Raw genomic sequence first — 19,362 nt, 5'->3', positions numbered from 1 at the left:
CTGCTTCCAGTGAGGAAGCCTGGCAGTAAAGATTATAGGCCAGTGCAAGACTTGCGGAAAGTCAATGAGAGGGTAGAAGACATCCATCCTACAGTGCCTAACCCTTACACCTTACTCAGCCACCTGCCACCCACGCATGTGTGGTATACTACTCTGGACCTAAAAGATGCCTTCTTTAGTATTCCACTCTCTGAAGTTAGTCAGCCTTTGTTTGCCATTGAGTGGCAAGAGCCAGGGGGAGGAAGAAAAGGGCAGCTTACCTGGACTAGACTGCCTCAGGGCTTCAAGAACTCTCCCACCTTATTCAATGAAGCCCTAAGCCAGGACTTGGAGCCCTTTTGCAGGAGCCACCCCCACGTGACGTTGTTGCAGTATGTAGATGACCTGTTGCTGGCCACAGAAACCCGTGAAGAGTGCGAAGAAGCCACGAGGAACTTGCTGGCTGAACTAGGTGAACTGGGATATCGAGCCAGCGCCAAGAAAGCCCACATCTGTCAGAGGTCAGTAGTCTACTTGGGGTACACAATATCTAATGGGGCCAGGTGGCTAACACAGGCCATGAAGCAAACTGTCCTGGCTATCCCCATCCCTTCCTCACCCCGGGGAGTGAGAGAATTTCTTGGCTCAGCCGGGTTTTGCAGGCTCTGGATTCCAGGGTACACAGAAATAGCCCGACCGCTATATGAAGCAACCAAAGAAGGGCCGGGCTGGCAATGGATGCAGGAACAACAAGAGGCGTTTGACAGACTAAAAGAAGCTCTCCTCCGGGCCCCCGCCCTATCTCTGCCAGACCCAGAAAAACCCTTTATCCTGTTTGTAGATGAAAAGAAGGGAGTAGCTAAAGGAGTTCTGGCTCAGCAGCTGGGCCCGTGGAAGAGACCTGTGGCTTATTTGTCCAAGTGGCTAGACCCAGTGGCCTCCGGGTGGCCTCCTTGTCTGCGTATCCTAGCAGCCATCGCTCTACTGGTAAAAGAGGCAGACAAGCTGACTTTTGGCCAAAATCTGAGAATAACAGCCCCACATACCGTGGAGGGGATCCTCAAGCATCCTCCAGGAAAATGGATGACGAACGCAAGACTCACCCACTATCAAGGGCTCCTACTAGATTCTCCCCGAATCGCCTTCTCTGACCCGGTAACCCTAAATCCTGCCACCCTTCTGCCGGACCCAGATCTGACGACCCCCATCCATGACTGTAGAGATATCCTTTCCGAAATTATCCAGGTGCGAGCAGACCTGAAAGACACACCGTTACTGAACTGTGAGCTAAATTGGTATACGGATGGGAGCAGCTTTGTGCAGGAGGGGGTCAGGAGAGCAGGGGCAGCAGTAGTAACCCACGATGGGGAAGTTGTCTGGAGCACAGCTCTGCCCCCTGGCACCTCAGCACAGAAGGCGGAACTTATTGCTCTCGCTGAGGCCCTGGAAAGAGCAGAAGGAAAGCGGGCCAACATTTACACAGATAGCAGATACGCCTTTGGCACTGTCCATGTCCATGGTGTCATCTACCGAGAAAGAGGATTCTGTTCCGCGGAAGGGAAGGGACTGAGGAATCTGCAAGAAGTCCAAAGACTATTAGCTGCTGTTGAAAAACCTAAAGCGGTAGCAGTTATACATGTACCGGGCCACCAATCAAAGAAGACACCCGAGGCCATCGGCAACAGCCATGCAGATGCAGAAGCTAAAAGGGCAGCCCTCTCGGACTCTCTTGTGCTTGCGGCCCTCGAAATACCCATACCTGAACTGCCCGCACTGCCGCCCAAACCTGAGTATTCCCCTCAAGATCTTGAGTGGATTAGGAAACAAGTCCCGGGGGAAGTGTTTGGAGAGGGACATTGGGGTAGGGACCAGGAGGGTAGATTGATCTTGCCAGAAGCATTAGGACAGTACCTGCTTGCTAATCTGCATAAGTCCACCCATCTAGGTGGAAAAAAACTGCTCAGCCTTTTCCAGTCTGTGCAGTTGGTGTTTCCCCACCAGAATGAGGTGACTCGCCAGATCATGAAAGAATGCAGTAGCTGTGCAATGCTAAGACCAGCCCCAAGAGGGCTGCACCCAGCAGGTACCCGGGAAAGGGGGAGGGCTCCAGGGAGGAATTGGGAAATAGACTTCACCGAAATAAAACCAGGGAAGTATGGATACAGGTATTTGCTAGTTATGGTAGATACTTTTTCTGGGTGGGTGGAGGCCTTTCCAACCAAGCATGAGACTAGCCAGGTAGTAGCAAAAAGATTAATTGAAGAAATCATCCCCAGATATGGGGTCCCTGAAGCAATAGGTTCCGATAACGGCCCGGCTTTCATTAGCAAAGTCCTGCAAGGACTAGCCCTAGCTTTGGGAGTAGATTGGAAGTTACATTGTGCTTATAACCCACAAAGCTCTGGGCAGGTAGAGAGAATGAATCGGACCTTGAAAGAGACCCTTTCTAAATTGGTATTGGAGACTGGTGGGGACTGGGTGACTCTCCTTCCCTTAGCCATCTTCCGCGCTCGGAACTCCCCCTATGTACATGGTTTAACTCCATTTGAGATAATGTATGGGGCCCCTCCACCTATAACTCGATGAGTGCAGCTTCCCGATGCAGAGGACCCGGCCCCTGACTATCTGAATGTGTTGCAAGTTCTTGCTAAAGTGCAGCAAGAAATCTGGCCCCTGATCAGAGCATATTATGAGGGCGGGAAAATTCCGAGCCCGGAACATGGCATAGTCCCAGGGGATATAGCATGGGTCAAAAGACATCAAGTGAAGACTCTCGAGCCCAGGTGGAAAGGACCTTATGTTGTATTGTTTACCACCCCCACTGCTCTCAAGGTTGATGGTATCGCTCCCTGGGTACACCACACCCACGTTCGGAAAGTCCTGCCTCATAAAGACCCAGGGGCCTGTAAGGAAAAGTGGAAGGTGCAGCAGCATCCTGCCAATCCCCTAAAACTACACTTAAGCCGAAGATGAAAGAGATCCTGCTAATAAGCTCCTTAGTATGGATCTTCACGGGAGCCACATCTGTGGGGATCAGAGGCACCAACCCCCATCAACCAAGGAACGTGACCTGGATGCTGATTGATAGTGACAATGGGGAAGTCATCAACTCCACACAACACAGTGCGCCAATCGGAACCTGGTGGCCTGACCTGTATTTCTGCTTTCGACAGATCAACCCCGTTTACCGATCCATCCCTCCAAATTTGGCTCGCTCCCATGGGTTTTATGCTTGCCCAGGAACAGGTAAAGGAAGGCACTGTGGGGGGAGGCATGACTTCTTTTGTGCCAGCTGGGACTGTGTAACCTCGAACGATGGGGATTGGAGATGGACAGTTACAAAAATCGATTCTGTCAAATTTACTTATGTCAACAAGGGCATCCCTCATCACCAGCCTATGACCCTTTACAAAACCAAGGCTTGTGACAAAACGGACCAGGATTGGGTAAGAGTTCAATTCACCGAGACAGGCAAAAACACTGAGGTATCGCGCTGGATAAATGGACTAGCGTGGGGAATAGTGTATTATAAATATGGGGGGCATGCTGGCTCGACCCTCATCATTAAATTAACCGTGTCAACTCCCACCGCTGCCATAGGTCCCAACTCGGTTATAAATCCCCAGAAACCTTCAATCCAGGACAAGGGCCTGAGCAAAAAGGACGAGAAAATGCCGACCAGAACGCTTGCTCCAGAGCCCACGAGAGGACCGAGTCCATCGACCTCTGGGTTATGGGCCCAGCACACCCCCTCCGGGTTAGATAATCCCATGTGGGAAATGGTGCAGGCAGTTGTAGAGACTCTTAACCACACCACTTCCTCCCTCACCGATCCCTGTTGGCTATGCTACCCAGGTTCACCCCCCTTCTATGAGGCAATCGGGATAAATGTCTCCTACACTATCAACAACTCCCATCCCACTTACTGGGACGGGAGACCGTGGGGACTTACAATCGCTCAAGTCTCAGTCATTGGTACGTGTGTAGGCACAGTCCCGATGACCCAGAGCCAGTTATGCTCCTCCTATAATAACACTACGTGGGAGCAGGGAAAGTGGATTATACCCTCCTCGGGCTGGTGGCTCTGCTCAAAGACAGGCCTCACTCCGGCCCTATCCACCTCTGTGTTCAATGCTAACAGTGAGTTTTGTGTGCTGGTGGCCCTTCTACCTCACCTAATGTATCATTCTCATGAATCTCTCCTTTCTTATTGGGAAGAAAGGCTGAGCCCCCACCAGAGCAAGAGGGAGGTTGTTACCGCCCTGACCATTGGAACCCTCTTCACCCTAGGAATGGCAGGGGCAAGCACGGGGGTTGCAGCCCTTGTAACTCGAGAAAAGGGGCTCACAGCCCTGAGGCTGGCAATCGACAGAGACCTAGAACAACTCCGACAGACAATATCAGACCTAGAGCAATCCCTCACCTCCTTGTCCGAGGTGGTCCTACAGAACCGAAGAGGCCTGGACCTCTTGTTCTTAAAGGAAGATGGGTTATGCGCAGCCTTAAGAGAAGAGTGCTGTTTCTATGTAGACAAAACAGGTGCAGTCAGAGATTCCTTGGCCAAACTGAAAAAAGATTTAGAGAAGAGGCGGAAAGAATATGAAAGTAGCGAAGGCTGGTTTGAGTCTTGGTTCAAATACAAGCCTTGGTTTGCTACCCTTCTCTCAGCCGTTGCGGGGCCACTCGTCATCCTGCTGTTGCTGTTTACGATTGGCCCGTGCATAATTAACAGGCTTGTTAAGTTTGTGCAGGAAAGAATTGACACTGTCCAACTCTTAGTCCTTTGTCAAAGGTATCAGGACCCAGATGCCGCTGTGGAAGATTCCACAGTCTAATCAAGAAAAGGGGGGAAATGTAAAGGAGTGCAGAGAGCATTAAGAGTCAGGAAAAAGAACTAATAAAACTTAGCTAAACCTTAACAGCAGACCATTCCGGAATAGTAAGAGATTCAATGTCTAAACTTAGAGAGAGACCAGATCAAAGGAAGAGAGAGCGAGAGGCCAGCCAAGGGCTATTTGAATCCTAGTTTACTAAATCCCCATGGTTTACAACCCTGATATCCACCCTGGCAGGGCCCTTGCTTATTTTTATACTGCTTCTCACTTTAGGTCCCTGTATCTTAAACCGGCTAATAGCCTTTGTTAGGGAAAGAGTGAGTGCTGTTCAGGTGCTAATGCTGAGACCGCAGTATCATTCACTCACACAGCAGGAAGAAACAAACATTCCATGATTGGAATGGTCAAAGGAAAGTGGGGAAATGTAGAATCTAAGCATTAGTAAGATCAGTAAATTAGCATAAGCATAGCCATCTTAGAAACCTAGAAACCATTTTCTGAGAGTGTGACTCAGAGGAAAAAACAAAAAACAAAAAACAAAAAAAACAAACCCTGGGCCTGGGTAAGGCCTTGAAAAACAAGTTAATCATGAGCACTGGGTGGTGGGCAGCTGTGACCCTTGGTCAGCTAACCTTGGTCAGTAAATCTTACATACCAAGCTTATCGTGCAGAACCTCCCTAACCATTGAGGAGTAGTCTTACCCTGCCCTTGCTTAACCCCAGGATATATGTCTTGCAAGAATAATGTATAGTTATAGAAAATTGCTATGAGTTAAGTGCTTTGAAATTGCTATATAAACCCTTGGCTCGGAGTGCTCGGGGTCCTTGTTGAGACCCGCTGCATTGGGCTGACTTGGACCTCAGCTAGCTAGCTGAATAAAGACTTTGCTTGAACTTACATCTCTATGCCTGTGTAGTTTGTTCTCTGGGGAAGCCTCGGAAGCCTGGACCCTAACAAGACCCTGAGCAGAAAACCCAGTCAGGTCATCCCAGACTTCTGACTTATAGAACTGTGAGAAAATAAATGGATGTTGTGTTAAGCCTCTAAGTTTATAGTAATATTTTATGCATAAAGCTAATTAGAAAACTACTATGCATATGTGGAAGTAAAATGTATGACAAAAATAATGGAAGGGATGAATGAAAGTGTACTGTTGAAACAAAAGTTACAGTTAAATATTGTCAACAACAGAGCCAACAACATGCAATCATAAAAGATATTCAGTTAATTCAGAAAAAGCAGAAAATACAAAGGGAACAAAGATTACATGGGACAAACAGAAAAAAGCAAGATGATAGGCTTGAATCTAACCATATCAGTAGTCACATTAGTCATAAATGGACTAATCCCAACTAAAAGGTAAACATTGTCACAGTGGATAAAAAGGAAGATCTAACTATATGTTGGCTACAAGAAATGTACTTTAAGTATAAAGACATGAGAAGATTAAAATAAAAGTTTGGAAAAAGGATATATCATGTTAACATTAGTCAAAAGGAAGCCTGGAATGGCTGTTAACAGGTAAAACAGATTTCAGAGGTGAGACAATTACATGGGATAAAAAGGCCATTGCACAATAATAAAGGTGTCAATTTATCAGGAGGAAGTAACATTCCTAAATATCCATGTTCTCCATAACAGAGCTTCAAAAAAAAAATGCAGCAAAAACTAATAGAACTCTAAGAAGAAATAGAAAAATCCACAATTCTAATAAGATATTTTAATATCTTTCTCTCAATAGTTGATATAACAATAGACAGAAAACCAGTTAAGATATGTGACTTGAGCAAAACAATTAACCAGCCTGACCTAAACGACATTTATAGAATATTCCACTTAACAATAGCAGTTTATTTTCAAGTGCATAGAGAACATTTACAAAGTGATATTCTAGGCCATAGAACAAGTCTCAATAATTTTAAAAGGATAGAAGTCATACAAAGTATGTTCTCTGGCCACAGTGGGATTAAATTAGAAATCAATAGTAGAAGGATCTCTGCAAAATCATCAGATATTTGGACTCTAAATAGCACATTTGTAAATCATTCATGGGTCAAAGAAGGAATCAAAAGGGAAATTAGAAGATACTGTGGACTGAATGAAAATGAGATTACAAATATGACAATCTGTGGAATGCTGCTCAATCAGTATTTATAAGGATACTTATAGCACTAACCAAAGGAGAAAAAAAAAGCATTCAACTTGATCTGCCATATAGAGAATCCAGTGGAAACTAAAAAAGCTAGTAGGTTTAATAAGTGAGTTTTCAAAGTTGCAAGATCCAGCATCAGTATACACAAATCAATTGTATTTGTTTATACTAACAATGAATTATTGGAAACTGAAAAAAAAACAACATTTAAAATAGCATAAAAATGTAAATATACTTAAGAGTTGTATTTGACAAATAGCAAGATCTGTATACTGAAATCCACAGAACATCAGGAGCAGAACTCAGTAATGGGAAGATGCATGGGGTTTATAGGTTAGGAGAGCTAATGTTGCTGTGATGTGTTCTCTCCCAAAAGATCTGAAGACTCAGTAAAATCCCAGTCAAATTCCCAAAGGCTTTTATACATAAATTGTAAGATGATTAAAAAACTGTAATGAAAAAGGCAAAAGATCTAAAATAACCAAAACAACTTAGAAAAGAACAATGCTGGAGGACTAACATGATCTGATTAAAGTCTTAAAGTAATTATAGTAATCAGGGCTGTGTGATGATAGTATACAATGGACAAATAGATGAATGTAATAGAGCAGAGAGTCCAAAAATAGATCCACACACATATGGACAATTGAAGGGGCTAAGGCAAGTCAGTGGAGAAAAAGATGGGCTTTTCAACCAATGGTCTGAAACAATTGGATATTTATATGCACAACAAAGACTTCAGTTTTATCTTGCACCATATACTAGGCTGGATTTCAAAATGGACTGTAAACTTAAGAGTAAGAACTAAAACTATAAAATGTCTAGAAGAAAACATAAGAGAAAATCTTTTTGACCTCAGGTTAGGCAAAAATTTTTTTAGATATGGCACCAAAGCCCAATGTACAAAAGAAAAAATTAACAATTTGAACTTCATGAAAATTAAAAACTGCTTTTTGAAAGACATAGTTAAGAGAACAAATAGACAAGGCACAGGTTGGTGTAAAATATTTACGAATCATGTCTGATAACAGACCAACAATAAAAAAGACACAAAATCCCAGTAAAACAATGGGAAAAAGATTTGGACACTTGACCTAAGAAGATTTACAAATGGCAAATAAGTACTTTAAAAGATGTTCAACGTCATTTGTTATTCAAGATGTGCAAATTAAAATAACAATGAGATTCCAATATAAACCTATTAGAATGGTTAATGTGAGAATGACTGACCCAAAAAGTGTTGATAAGGATGTGGAGAATAGAACTATCTTCTTCTGCTGATAGGAATGTAAAATGATACAGCTTCTTTGGAAGACAGATTTGTAGGTTGAATGTTCTTATCTTAATCCCTGGAACCTATGAATATGTTTCTTTTCATAGTAAAGGGACTTTGTAGATGTGATTAAGTGAAAGATCTTGGAGATCCAGGAGATTATCCTGGATTATCCAGATGGATATGCTATTAATCACAAAGGTCCTTGTAGGAGGGAGGTAGGAGGATAAGAGTCAGCAGTACGAGATGTGATTGCAGAAGCAGGAAGTGAGTGTCCTGAGAAAGACCCTGCACCAAGGAATGTAGGCAGACCAGTTGCTGAAAAAGGAAAGCAAATGGCTTCTCCCCTGAAGCCTCCAGAAGGAACACAGCCTGGACAAGCACTTTGACTTCAGCTTTTGACCTCTAGAACTGTAAGAGATAAATGTGTGTTTTAAGCCATGGTTTTTGGTAATTTGCTACAGTAGCAATGGTATTGGCAGATTCTGAAATTGTTAAACATGTATATATATATATATATATACACACATACACACACACACATACACACAATGTAACCCAGTCCTTCCACTCCTAGACTAGATATTTATGCAAGAGAAATGAAAACATATGCTCATCCAAAACTTGCATAAGAATATCTGTAGCAGCTTTATGTATAATAACCAAAACCTAGAAAAAGTCAAATGTCATAGGTGAATGGACAAATTATAATATACCCAGACAATGGAATATGGAACTAATTAATAAAAGAGTGAACTATTGATTAATAAAACATGGATGAATCTCAGAATAATGCTGAGTAAAGAAATTAAAGCGTGGACAGGCTGTAGGATTCAATTTTTTAAAATTCTAGAAAATGTAAACTAATCTCCATTGAACTGTTAGTATTTGCTTGGGATGGGAAGGAGGGAAAGAATAGGGAAGGATTATAAAAGGTCATAAGGAAATCTTTGACCTTTTATAAGGGGGTGATGATATGTTCATTATCTTGACTGTGATGATGGTTTCAGAGGAATTTCCATTATGAAAACTTATCAAATTTGTATACTTTAAAAGTGTGCTCTTTATCTTATGCGAATTATACCTAAAACTGATAGCAACAGCAAAGAGGGTTATTGTGAAGCTTAAATGATATGCTATGCATATAACACTTGCTGTAACTCCTGGCTTATACTAAGAACTCATTTCATTCTAGCTCTTTTATTTTTTTTAGTTTAGAGGAGAGAGTACTAGAGCAGTAACTGATCATGAAATGCAAAGGATCTTCTGAAAGAAACATCAAGTCTGATTTTCTCATAGTATATAGTGGGTAAGAAAATGAACAGATTTATAAAACAGCATTTTATTAAATATGCTACACAAAGATGTGATGCAATCAGGACATGACTTGATAGTGTTTTTTCTATTTTCGATAGAAATTTAGATTTCTATTTAGACAATCATTATCTTGTCTCTCTAATCAGGAACCTGATATTCAAGGCCATGCATACTTTATAAGTTAATTAACCCTGAGTAAAGTTTGGAGATTTCTTGCCTCAAGATACTTAGTCTTCTCTGGTGCAAAATGCTTAGGTAATGATGGACAAGAAGGCCTTATAAGGAGAACATGTCTGGGGAACTCCAGAAAGTATAGGGGGAAGTGTGGAGGAGAGGTGAGGTTGGGTACGTCCAGGACTGGCAGGGTGCTTCATTTCCCACGGTTTCCACATGTCCTTTCTTGAGTGGCGTATACTCTTTACCAAACAATGGATACTTGTATTTTCTTTTCTAGTTCTTGTTCTTGTTGGGTTAGGAGCTGGGTACTGCTGTCTAAGACAAGAATCCTTCTGCATTGTGCCTACCTCTGAAGTTAGTCTGGCTCCAAACAAGGCACTGAATGACTCCATGCTGGTTGATGGAAAAATTTGACAGTCACAGTGGGTTCCATACAGAGCTAATTCTTATAGGACATTATTATCTTGAGAACATAATACTTCACCAATCAAATTCCAAAGTATAATTGTCTGAAACTGGTCAAGCTCATCATCTAAGTGAAGATAGGACCTTAAATCTTTAGTGTACTTTAGGGTTGACTGAAAAACTTTCCTATATTGACATCAGCTGGCTGTGGCATAGATTTTAATTAAAAAAGTATTTTCGGATTATAAAGGTACTATAAGAATAGGATACTTTTCATATATAATGGACATATGGAAAGATGGTTATTCTCATTAATAATCAGAGAAATGTAAATTCAAAATCATACCGTTATACCATGATATTGACAAATTTTGATCTGACAATATCAAGTGTGAGTGAGGATATACGGCAGCAAAGATTTTAATATGCTGTGAGTGGGAACATACATAAACTGGTGCAACCACTTGGAAAACAGTTTGGTATTTCCAAGCAAAATTGAATTTGTGTGCTCTGTGACATAGCAATTTCACTCCTAGTTTCATGACCCAGGGAATCTTTACTTGCGTGTGTGTACCTGGACATAACAACAAATAACAAAACTTCCAAAACAACTCAACTATTCATCTTAAGTATAATGGAGAAATAAAATGAAGTATGTCCATATAAAGGAACACTACAGAGCAGTGAAAGTACATTAACTCTGCTTACATGCATCAACATGAGCAAATCTCCAAAATAAGAAGTTGAGGGAAAGAAGAAGGTCATGGAAGAATACACAAGTAGAGGGCTGAATTCCTTTTTGGACTTGTTCAGTGTGAAGTGCTAACTGAACACCTCATAGAAATATCCAGATTATAGGTGGAAACACAGAATTGAAGCTAGGGTTCAGGTAATATATTTGGGTGGCATTTGATGAAGTGAAAGCCAAAGTTACTGGCAAGAATAACAAAGAGAGAGGTAAGGGGGGTGATGGTGACCATGATGATGAACTGAATGAGTGGAATGAAGAGATAAAAAACAGAGGTGAGAGATGTGGGAAAAGGAGGATGTAGCATCAGAAGCTAAGGGAAGAGTCAGGACTGGCTACATGATTTGTAGGGCCCAGTACAAAATGAAAATATGAGGCTCCTGTTAAAAAATTATTAATAATTTCAAAATGAACACAAAAGAGCCATAAACTGGTCACAGAGTCTTTCTGAATATGGGGCCATAGGTGACTACATAGATTGTACACCTACGAGGCTGGTCCTGAGAAGAGTTTGGAGACTAGCAATCAATAGGGTCAAATATGTTAGGAGGATTGAGAAAGAGGAATGAAGAAAAAAGTACTTAAATCCTTTTTGATCCTCTGATTATGAAAGTGACATTCCTTAAAGAATATTCAGAAAAGCCCAAATATGTAAAAAATATTCATAATTTTGTTTCCTTACCAGCATCTTTAAGCTGATAATACGTAACGTTTTGGTGTTTTTTGTTTCCACTCCCTTTCTGAACAGACACCATTCTGTGGAGAATAGAGGAGAGAGAGCACTCAAGAAAATAGAAGATGAGAAGGAGGGCAGACCTTGAAGTTAAGGATAACAATTTGAGATGGCAAGAGTGATAGGGGTTAATTTAGAGATAGATTCCAAAATGGTGAGTAGCAGTGAGAGCCCAGCTGGGGCCAGATGGTATGATTTTGGAATGGGAGCAAGATTTTCTTCAGTAATATTCAACAACCTGATCCACGAGCAGAGAAAGGGAATGACAGAGTTTGTTCAGAGCTGGGACTTGCCAAGGCAAGTGTCGTGGAAGGAGGAAGTAATGGCAACTCATGGTAATTTGAGGAGCGGACACTGCCGGGGAGTTTTGACCTGCTGTCAGGTCAGTGTCGGGGGAGGAACAACCCCCGAGAAGCTGAGGATACGGGGGAGCTAGTTCGCAATTGTAATGCATGGGGCACAATGTGGAGTGTTGGCTTACGTACCTGGGTGTCTCCTGAAGCCCACATCCCCATATCTGTCTCCAGTCTTTGTCTTTACAGCATTTCCCCTACATTGCTATTTTTACCCTCTTCATTTAACATTCTTCAGGTTTTCAGAGTTTCCCAATTCCTGGGAGCTTGATGTGTGACCAGAACGATTCTAGCAGAATCTGCAGTGCAGGTTAAACGAATTGGCCAGAGTAACAGAGAAAGTCGGTGTTGAACTTGGGAAAGAAAAAGACAATAACAAGGGACAATGGCAGTGACAATAAGGGGTTGAATTCTCAAACTGAGAACCAGCAGAGATGAGTCTAGAACTCTCACACTATTTTCTCCCTTTAAAGTAGTGTCAGCAAGAGTCAGACTGAGAACAAGTTTTTCTCAAGTACTTTATAGCATTTGCCTGCTCTCTTTGATGTTAGTGGGAAAACAGTACCTTTAATTATAGCAACTGACAACCTGAAATAAAGTAAGGAAAATGAATTTTTGAACAGTTGTTAATTTTCACCTTGGCTTTAGCTTTAAAGCACATACATTGTCATCAGCATTTGAATTGCAGGGAGTGTTCTGATTTTTATTTGTCCCCTTTCCTTTTACCCCAGGATGTTTTTGAGCACGAGTTTATAAAAATTTTCTAGCAGTGCTATGCAGCTTAGGAATCAGTACGGAGAAATTAGAATCAGTACAGAGAAATTAGATGCAGCAGTTTAACAAGGGTTGGGAATTAGCAACCTTTCATATTTAAAAGAAGTTCAGATTGCTGGCTTGAATGAATTATAGAATATGCTATTGGGTTATAAAGTGTACTTTATGTCACCAAATACAATGTCTTGAAATGTGGAACCACTAAAATAATATATGGTATGTGAAGCCCAAACTGTGGGTCCCACAGGTACACTGATTTGGTATAAGGTGGTGCAACAAGGCAAAAGTTACTCAATGGCTTTTCTAATAAAAGGGTAAACCATGGAGACTCTTCTCCTTACACCAAATGAAAGTTAAACTGTTCAGTGCCTTTTATTTTATTTTTCACAGTGCTGTCAAAGAGGGTCCACATAACTATGTAAACAAGAGGCAGATTTTGTTGATTGGTAAGTCGGTGATCAGCTATCAAGTGTTTCTTGATGGATTATTACGTGACAGACATTGAACTAGAAAAAGCTCTATTCCCAATTCCTGGAGGAATTTACAGTCTAAGAAGGACAAAGCACTCAGACACACACAAATTGAAAACTGAGGAAAAGGGACTCATTAGAGACTCCTCACCTACTGGTTTGTTTCCTTAGTGGGTTCCAAGAAATTGGACCCATTGAGTCATTCATAGATTTCTGGTACATTTCAATTGTCTATATAATAGGCCTAGTTTTAGTGAGTTTACTTTCCCATATTGTTATTATTTTGTTGTTAAGTTTAAAGTTGACCATATTTTTACCTTCATTTATATATGATGCTTGGCCTGGCAAGGAGAAGTCATAGGTTCTCAGAGCTTCAGTAGAGTGGAGTTCTGGAGGCAATGGCACTGAATCCATGTGCCATGACTGGCCTGAGCCCCAAAGCTCTACTAGTTAGTTGCAGAGGCAAGGCTTTGTAGGAATAACTAGTAGCTCCTCAAATGTTGGCACTAGACTGTAACTTTTGTGGGTGTGGGCATCATGCTTCTGTGGCTGTGGAACAGAATGGGGAGAGTGGGGAAAGGGAAATAAAAGCCTGTTTTTTCACTTAGAGGAGGGAAACTAGAAACATTATCATAAAGATACTAAGAGGACCAGAAGCCCTAGATACTTGATTTACAATTTCAAGGAAGTGACTTACTAAATTAACAGAGATCAAGATTTGGTATTGAAATGAAAATCAGTTAAGTATTAATGAAAAAGCTACCAAAGTGTAGCCCTTGGGTATTTATTTTAAGATTGTTAGGTTTGATATGAGTGTTCTGTATATTAATTGCTTATATATTTAAAAAATTAAGCTCTATTTTATTGTACCAAATAAGAAAAACATACTTATTTCCATCTCAGGTAAACTATACCTGAAGCTTGCTTAATGGACTGAAAACCAAGAGATTTGACAGGGAGACTTTGGTCAAAAACCTTCTCCAGTTTGATAGAATGAAAAAGGAGACAAGATAATTTCTGCTACTCAGGCCTAAAGACATCAACATTGTCTTGTGGCTTCTTACTTTAGTTGCAGTCATAGTACTCTAGGACATAAATAACTTCTTGAGTAATAATAGAAATACTTAAAAAGTAGCTAATTTATTGAGCACTTACTATTACCAGATTTTTGTGTCATTTGCTTTATATACGTGATTTTTTATCTTCACACCACCCCCCTTGTGATGCAGGTCTCGTTGCTTCTGGTTTACACAGTAGTAGCTTAGGCTCAGGGGTCTTTAATGACTTTTCAAGGCCAAGTAGCTGGTGGCTGAGCTCAGTGGGCTCTAAAGCTGACTTATTGCTGTGTCACTGTTAAAACCTAAAAGTGGGGTGACAGCAGCAAAACAACTCCCAGCCTATGAGTAGTTTCAAATTCTTAACTTCTGGCTCTTTTGTTGGTAGTTAAAAGAATGTGCCTTCAAAAATATCAGAGTCACCTGGTATAAGTTTATACAAGGAGAGAAGAGTATATCTTTTTCTCAAAGCATTCTTTTCTACCCAAAAAGTTTGGAGGCTAAGAAAACCCCCCAAAAGAGAGTTGATAATATACATTTGTAAGGTATATAAATATGGGTATTTAGGTATTTAAAAATGTATTAAGAAACAAACAACTCTTTTGAGGGTTGAATCTCTTTAAAATATAAATGCAAGCTCCAAGTTCTTGGGAGGACTCTGGCAAAGGAGATGGGGAAGCAAAGGGTTAATTTGTATTGCAATTCACAATTAACCCAACAAATATTTACCAAGAGCTTACTAAGTGCTTGGAACTATTCTAGGTGCTCAAGGTACAGCAGTGGGCAATACAGACCAACACCCCCAACTCCATGGAGCTTATATTTAGATCAGTTGATTAATTAAGTTGCAGAGAAAAAAAGGCAAAGCAGGGTGAATCAAGACTAGGGGAACAGGTGGCCAGAAGAACCCCAACACTGTGGCTAGGTAGAGACAGATAAGAAATGGAATGTGGAAGCAAGGGGCTTGGGAGGAAGGAAATGCTGATCAAGAAGTGGGAGGGCTCTACTTGGAGGACCTGAATCAGGAAATGGGTGCTGGACCCCAGGGGAGAGGCTGAGGTCCCAAGGCAGGGTCTGAAACAGTAGTAGCAGGCAAGCTTGAACATGAAGACTTAAACTGGTGGACCTGGGACGCAGGCAGGAAGAGTTGGCATTTTCAAATATTTAAGGATGGGGAAGAAAGCCCCTTGGCTCTGTCTGAGGGAGGAAACAGGGAGCATGGCAATCTCCCAAGGGCGTGAACCATTGCCAAAATTCCTGAGTAATTCCTGGCAGTGTGATTCACCTGTGGCAGCCCGGTTTCTTTACTATTTGAAAGGAATTGCCTTAGCGTGTCTGCAGCCAGGCCTCCACCTGCAGGTGAATTTCCCTCCCTGCCCAGCGTCCACAGTGAGAGGCTAGTGATGTCCTCACGTGGTCATGATGAGGAACTTAATGACTCGTTTTCCCTCAACTGAAACCACACTGAGCGCCAGGGAAGGCTCATCTGTTTTCTTTTTTCTACTGGAGAGTTTAGGGAATTTTCTCAAAGTCCTACTAGTTCATGGGTTGGAGGAGGAAATTGGGCTGTTAGCTCATGGTCTGTCTCCATGGGTCCCTCTTCCCTTGCTCCCCCACTCACTGCTGGGCCCTGGGGCCAGGGAGGGCTATCCCACAAGGATAATCCCTTTCTTAGTAACTCTCCCTTTGATTTCCAGCATTTTTCCTTTAACTCCTCCCCTGTTGCTATTTTGGACCCATTCCCACACCTTCCTAGAACAATTTACTTTAACAACCACATTTTTAGTCTCCTAGACCTTTCTTGTGAACTGTAGATTTTGCAGCCTCAGGCATTACTGGTTGCCATTGTTTAACATAGTGCTCTGACTTTAAAATTCTTTTGAAGGAATAACTCTGGTTAATATTGCTAACATAATATTCACCGATTCTGTGGCCTTGAGTTATATAATACAATGGATCTCACATTGGCTGATGAAAAATGGTGTCTGGTTCAAATTGCTTTCTTCTAATCTTTAGATTCACCCTGACCCTTAGGAACAGGAAGGAGGTAAGAGGTAGGTTCAGACAACCCTACCGCACTAGCTTTTTAATCTGAATGTACTGAGTGAGCAGTCACTCTGGGGAGGTTCTGTTACGCATGTGAACCATTGTGTCTGCCAGACTTCAGGAGAAAGGATGGATGGGAAGGATCAATGGAATAGATTATGTAGGAGGAAGGTCTTGGGCCACTATTTGTTCTTTTAAATCTAATGGGTAGTTTCCATGGAAGTTAACTTTGGGCAAAGGTCAGTGGGGAAGGTGTCTGGGGAACCTATGTGGCCACCATCCCTTGCAAAAGTTCTGTTTTGGTCCAGTCACACACTGAAGGGCCCTGGAATATGGCAGCTCTGCTCACACACCACTGGGCTCTCTCTGGAAAGAGGCAGGAAAAGGGTAGGAAGCCATCTTTTCTTGAATGCCTGCTGTGTGCTCAGCATTGTCAAATGTGATTTATATGTTATTTCATCTAATTCACACAAGAGTCCAGTGATATGGGCATTATATTATCTCATTTTACAGGGAGGAAATACTTAGAACCATGCCCAGGTTGCACAGTCAGGATTGACAGCAGGGATCTAACTCAGCTCTGGAGCAGTGATGAGAGTGGTTACTCTGGGGTGTGTTCTGAAGATGGAGTGACACCCTGGGGGACCTGCAGATCCTTCTGGCTCCTGGACCTCCCTCCAGTCATGAGTGATGACAGCCACTCCAACAATTTTCCACCTGTTTTAAAAATTAGGTTTTTAAGCTTAAGAACAGCTAGGGGAAGTATAGAAAAAGTAGGATAATTTCCTTTGCTAATCTTAAGACAGAGGTTAGAATTTGGTAGCATTATAAGGTGAATTTCTGTCACTCTATTCTGCCACCTACTTCAGGTCAGCCCTTTTTCTTCTGTTTTGAAATTAAACCTTTAAAATATTTTTAGCAGTATAATTAGAAAAAGACCCTAGGAGAAACAAGAAGACAATAGATGATAAACAAAGCATATCAAATTAAAGGGGAGGGGGTAGATTGATCAGTAATCACTGAGACTTAGTTATTTAAAACAAAAATGCATTTGAGGCCTAACCTCACACCATACACAAAGATAAACTAGAAATATCTTGGAAAATTAAAAGTAAACATTTTAAACCATAAAACAGGAGTAAAAGTATCTGAATTTCTACTGAGTACATTTCAGCTGAGAAAAAACATTCTAAATACAAGTGCACTGAAAAAATTGCAAAGGAAAATTATTTATGTATCATTATATTTAAAAGTTTAAGATAAAGACAACCAATAAGGCTATTAAAGAATAAATAACATACTGGGGAAATATGAGACAAATATGACAGATGGAGAGTTAAAAGCTAAAGATGCCTCAGCCTTTATGAAAGAGATAATAAAGCAAGACTTTACTTCTGGTATTAAAAAGGTTTTTAAATATGGCTCATTATTTCATCTTGCTGAGGTCTTTTTGGAGCTAATTTTTAACAACCCTTATAATTGTAAGTTGTGAAAGTTTGATATCCATGATATCTAAGTCCCCATGGAAGTTAACAATAAATGAGTTAAGTAGCAGAGAGGTGAGAATGAGCCCTGTGTCAAGCAGCTTGAAACTAACTCTGGTGGGCATGGATCCTGAACCTGGGAGGTTAGCCATTCAACTTTAAATTAGGTCACTCAGCTGTGCTGGCATCCAGCCTACACTTTCTTCATCACTATTCAAGGAAGTTATGAAAGACAGCATGTCTTGTGCAATCTATATACACAATATTTATGGTCTTCTGTTCAAAATTGAATTTTTAAAAATGGACTCAAGCCTCATATGACTTGTTCTTAATTCATGTCTGATGTCTACTAGTGAGCCATCATTTCCTCTTTATAAGTTTACAAACCATATGTTTATTAATGTCTGTGATAGTATTTTCATTATTCATCTAGAGGCTGTGGCCTCTACATTCCTCTTTTGGAAAAGGATTGTAATCTGCTTTTCTTCAGTTGTCTGGCATTGCTTTCTTTTTTGCCTTTCCTTAAAGATTGTTGAGATTCTTTCCCTTCCCGTTCTCTCTCAAAACAAAAAATGGAAAGCAAGGTGAATTACCAGTAAGTCCAAAGAACATTTTATTTAAGTTTTCATGCTTCTGATGGGAATGAGCTAGTGTGTGTGTGTGCGTGTGTGCGCGTGTGTGTGTGTGCGCTTGCTTGCTTGCTGGAGAAGCCACTGGATGAAGAAGGACTGGCAGAGGGCAGGGGGAGGAGCCAGTGGCCTGCTTTTATTTTCCTGTGGGTGTCTGGGGCCCAGAAAATATTAGGTGAACAAAGCTCTGTGACTGGAACGCATGGAATTAGGATTTTCCTAAATTGAGCTTGCTCTTTATTTTTCTACCTCCATTATTGGCTTGAGTATAGGACTTTCATGGGGAAGTCTTATAGAAGGAAAAGAAATAAAAAAAATCTGCTGCCCTCAAAGAACTCCTTTCTATATTGCAAATGCTTGAGCATGTTGACTTCAAAACCAATTGAAACCGAACCAAAATAAACTAAATAAGCAAACGAAAAACCCCCCAACAACCAATGGCTCTTTCAGGCCACAGGGAGGATAAATTTTAAGCTTGAATGCTTAAAACCTTTGTTTGTGACAAAAAATCATTACAGTTAAGGATGCCTCTGTCAAAAATTCAAGAATGCTATATGCTCAGTAAATAACAGTATTTTGCTTTTCCCCAAAGTTTACATTTTTAAGTGAGATCTCATAGTGTGTATTTTTTGAAAATACATTTGAAAATGCCACTACATTCCTTTTTTCTTTAACAGCAGCTCTGTTTCATAAGCTCGACATTGTAAGAGTCTGCTAAATTAAGCTCTGGGGTTTGCTATTTCAGGCTTCCCGCTCAGTAAGCCCCATGCCTCATGACAGTACTTCTGCTCTGTTTACCAATAGTGTGAGTCAGGGCTTGTGGTTGTGGCCCAGGGAAGTTTTATGTCCTCTGATTTAAGGGAAGGTACCAAGGGCCTGGAAGGGGGAACCTGGAAAGGCCAATGGCCCTGAGGATCTGAGTGCATGGTCA

At 41.3% G+C, this 19,362-nt stretch overlaps 1 protein-coding gene and 1 long non-coding RNA gene across 4 annotated transcripts in view; both read left to right on the top strand.

Annotated features, from left to right (window-relative positions):
* The window catches only part of LOC140848403 (uncharacterized), a 186,181-nt gene that overhangs the window by 77,458 nt on the left and 89,361 nt on the right, over positions 1 to 19,362 (top strand). The window lies entirely within an intron of this gene.
* On the top strand, positions 335 to 2,831 carry LOC140848402 (uncharacterized). The gene is made up of 2 exons (XM_073231711.1): positions 335 to 2,062; positions 2,812 to 2,831. Exons 1-2 carry the CDS (start codon positions 559 to 561, stop codon positions 2,814 to 2,816), a joined length of 1,509 nt encoding a protein of 502 aa, XP_073087812.1. The 5' UTR covers positions 335 to 558; the 3' UTR covers positions 2,817 to 2,831.

Source organism: Manis javanica, chromosome 3, assembly GCF_040802235.1.
Source record: "Manis javanica isolate MJ-LG chromosome 3, MJ_LKY, whole genome shotgun sequence".
In the NCBI taxonomy this organism is placed as follows: Eukaryota; Metazoa; Chordata; class Mammalia; order Pholidota; family Manidae; genus Manis; species Manis javanica.
Note: the sequence above shows the minus strand (reverse complement) of the source record. Positions and strands in the feature narration are given on the sequence as shown.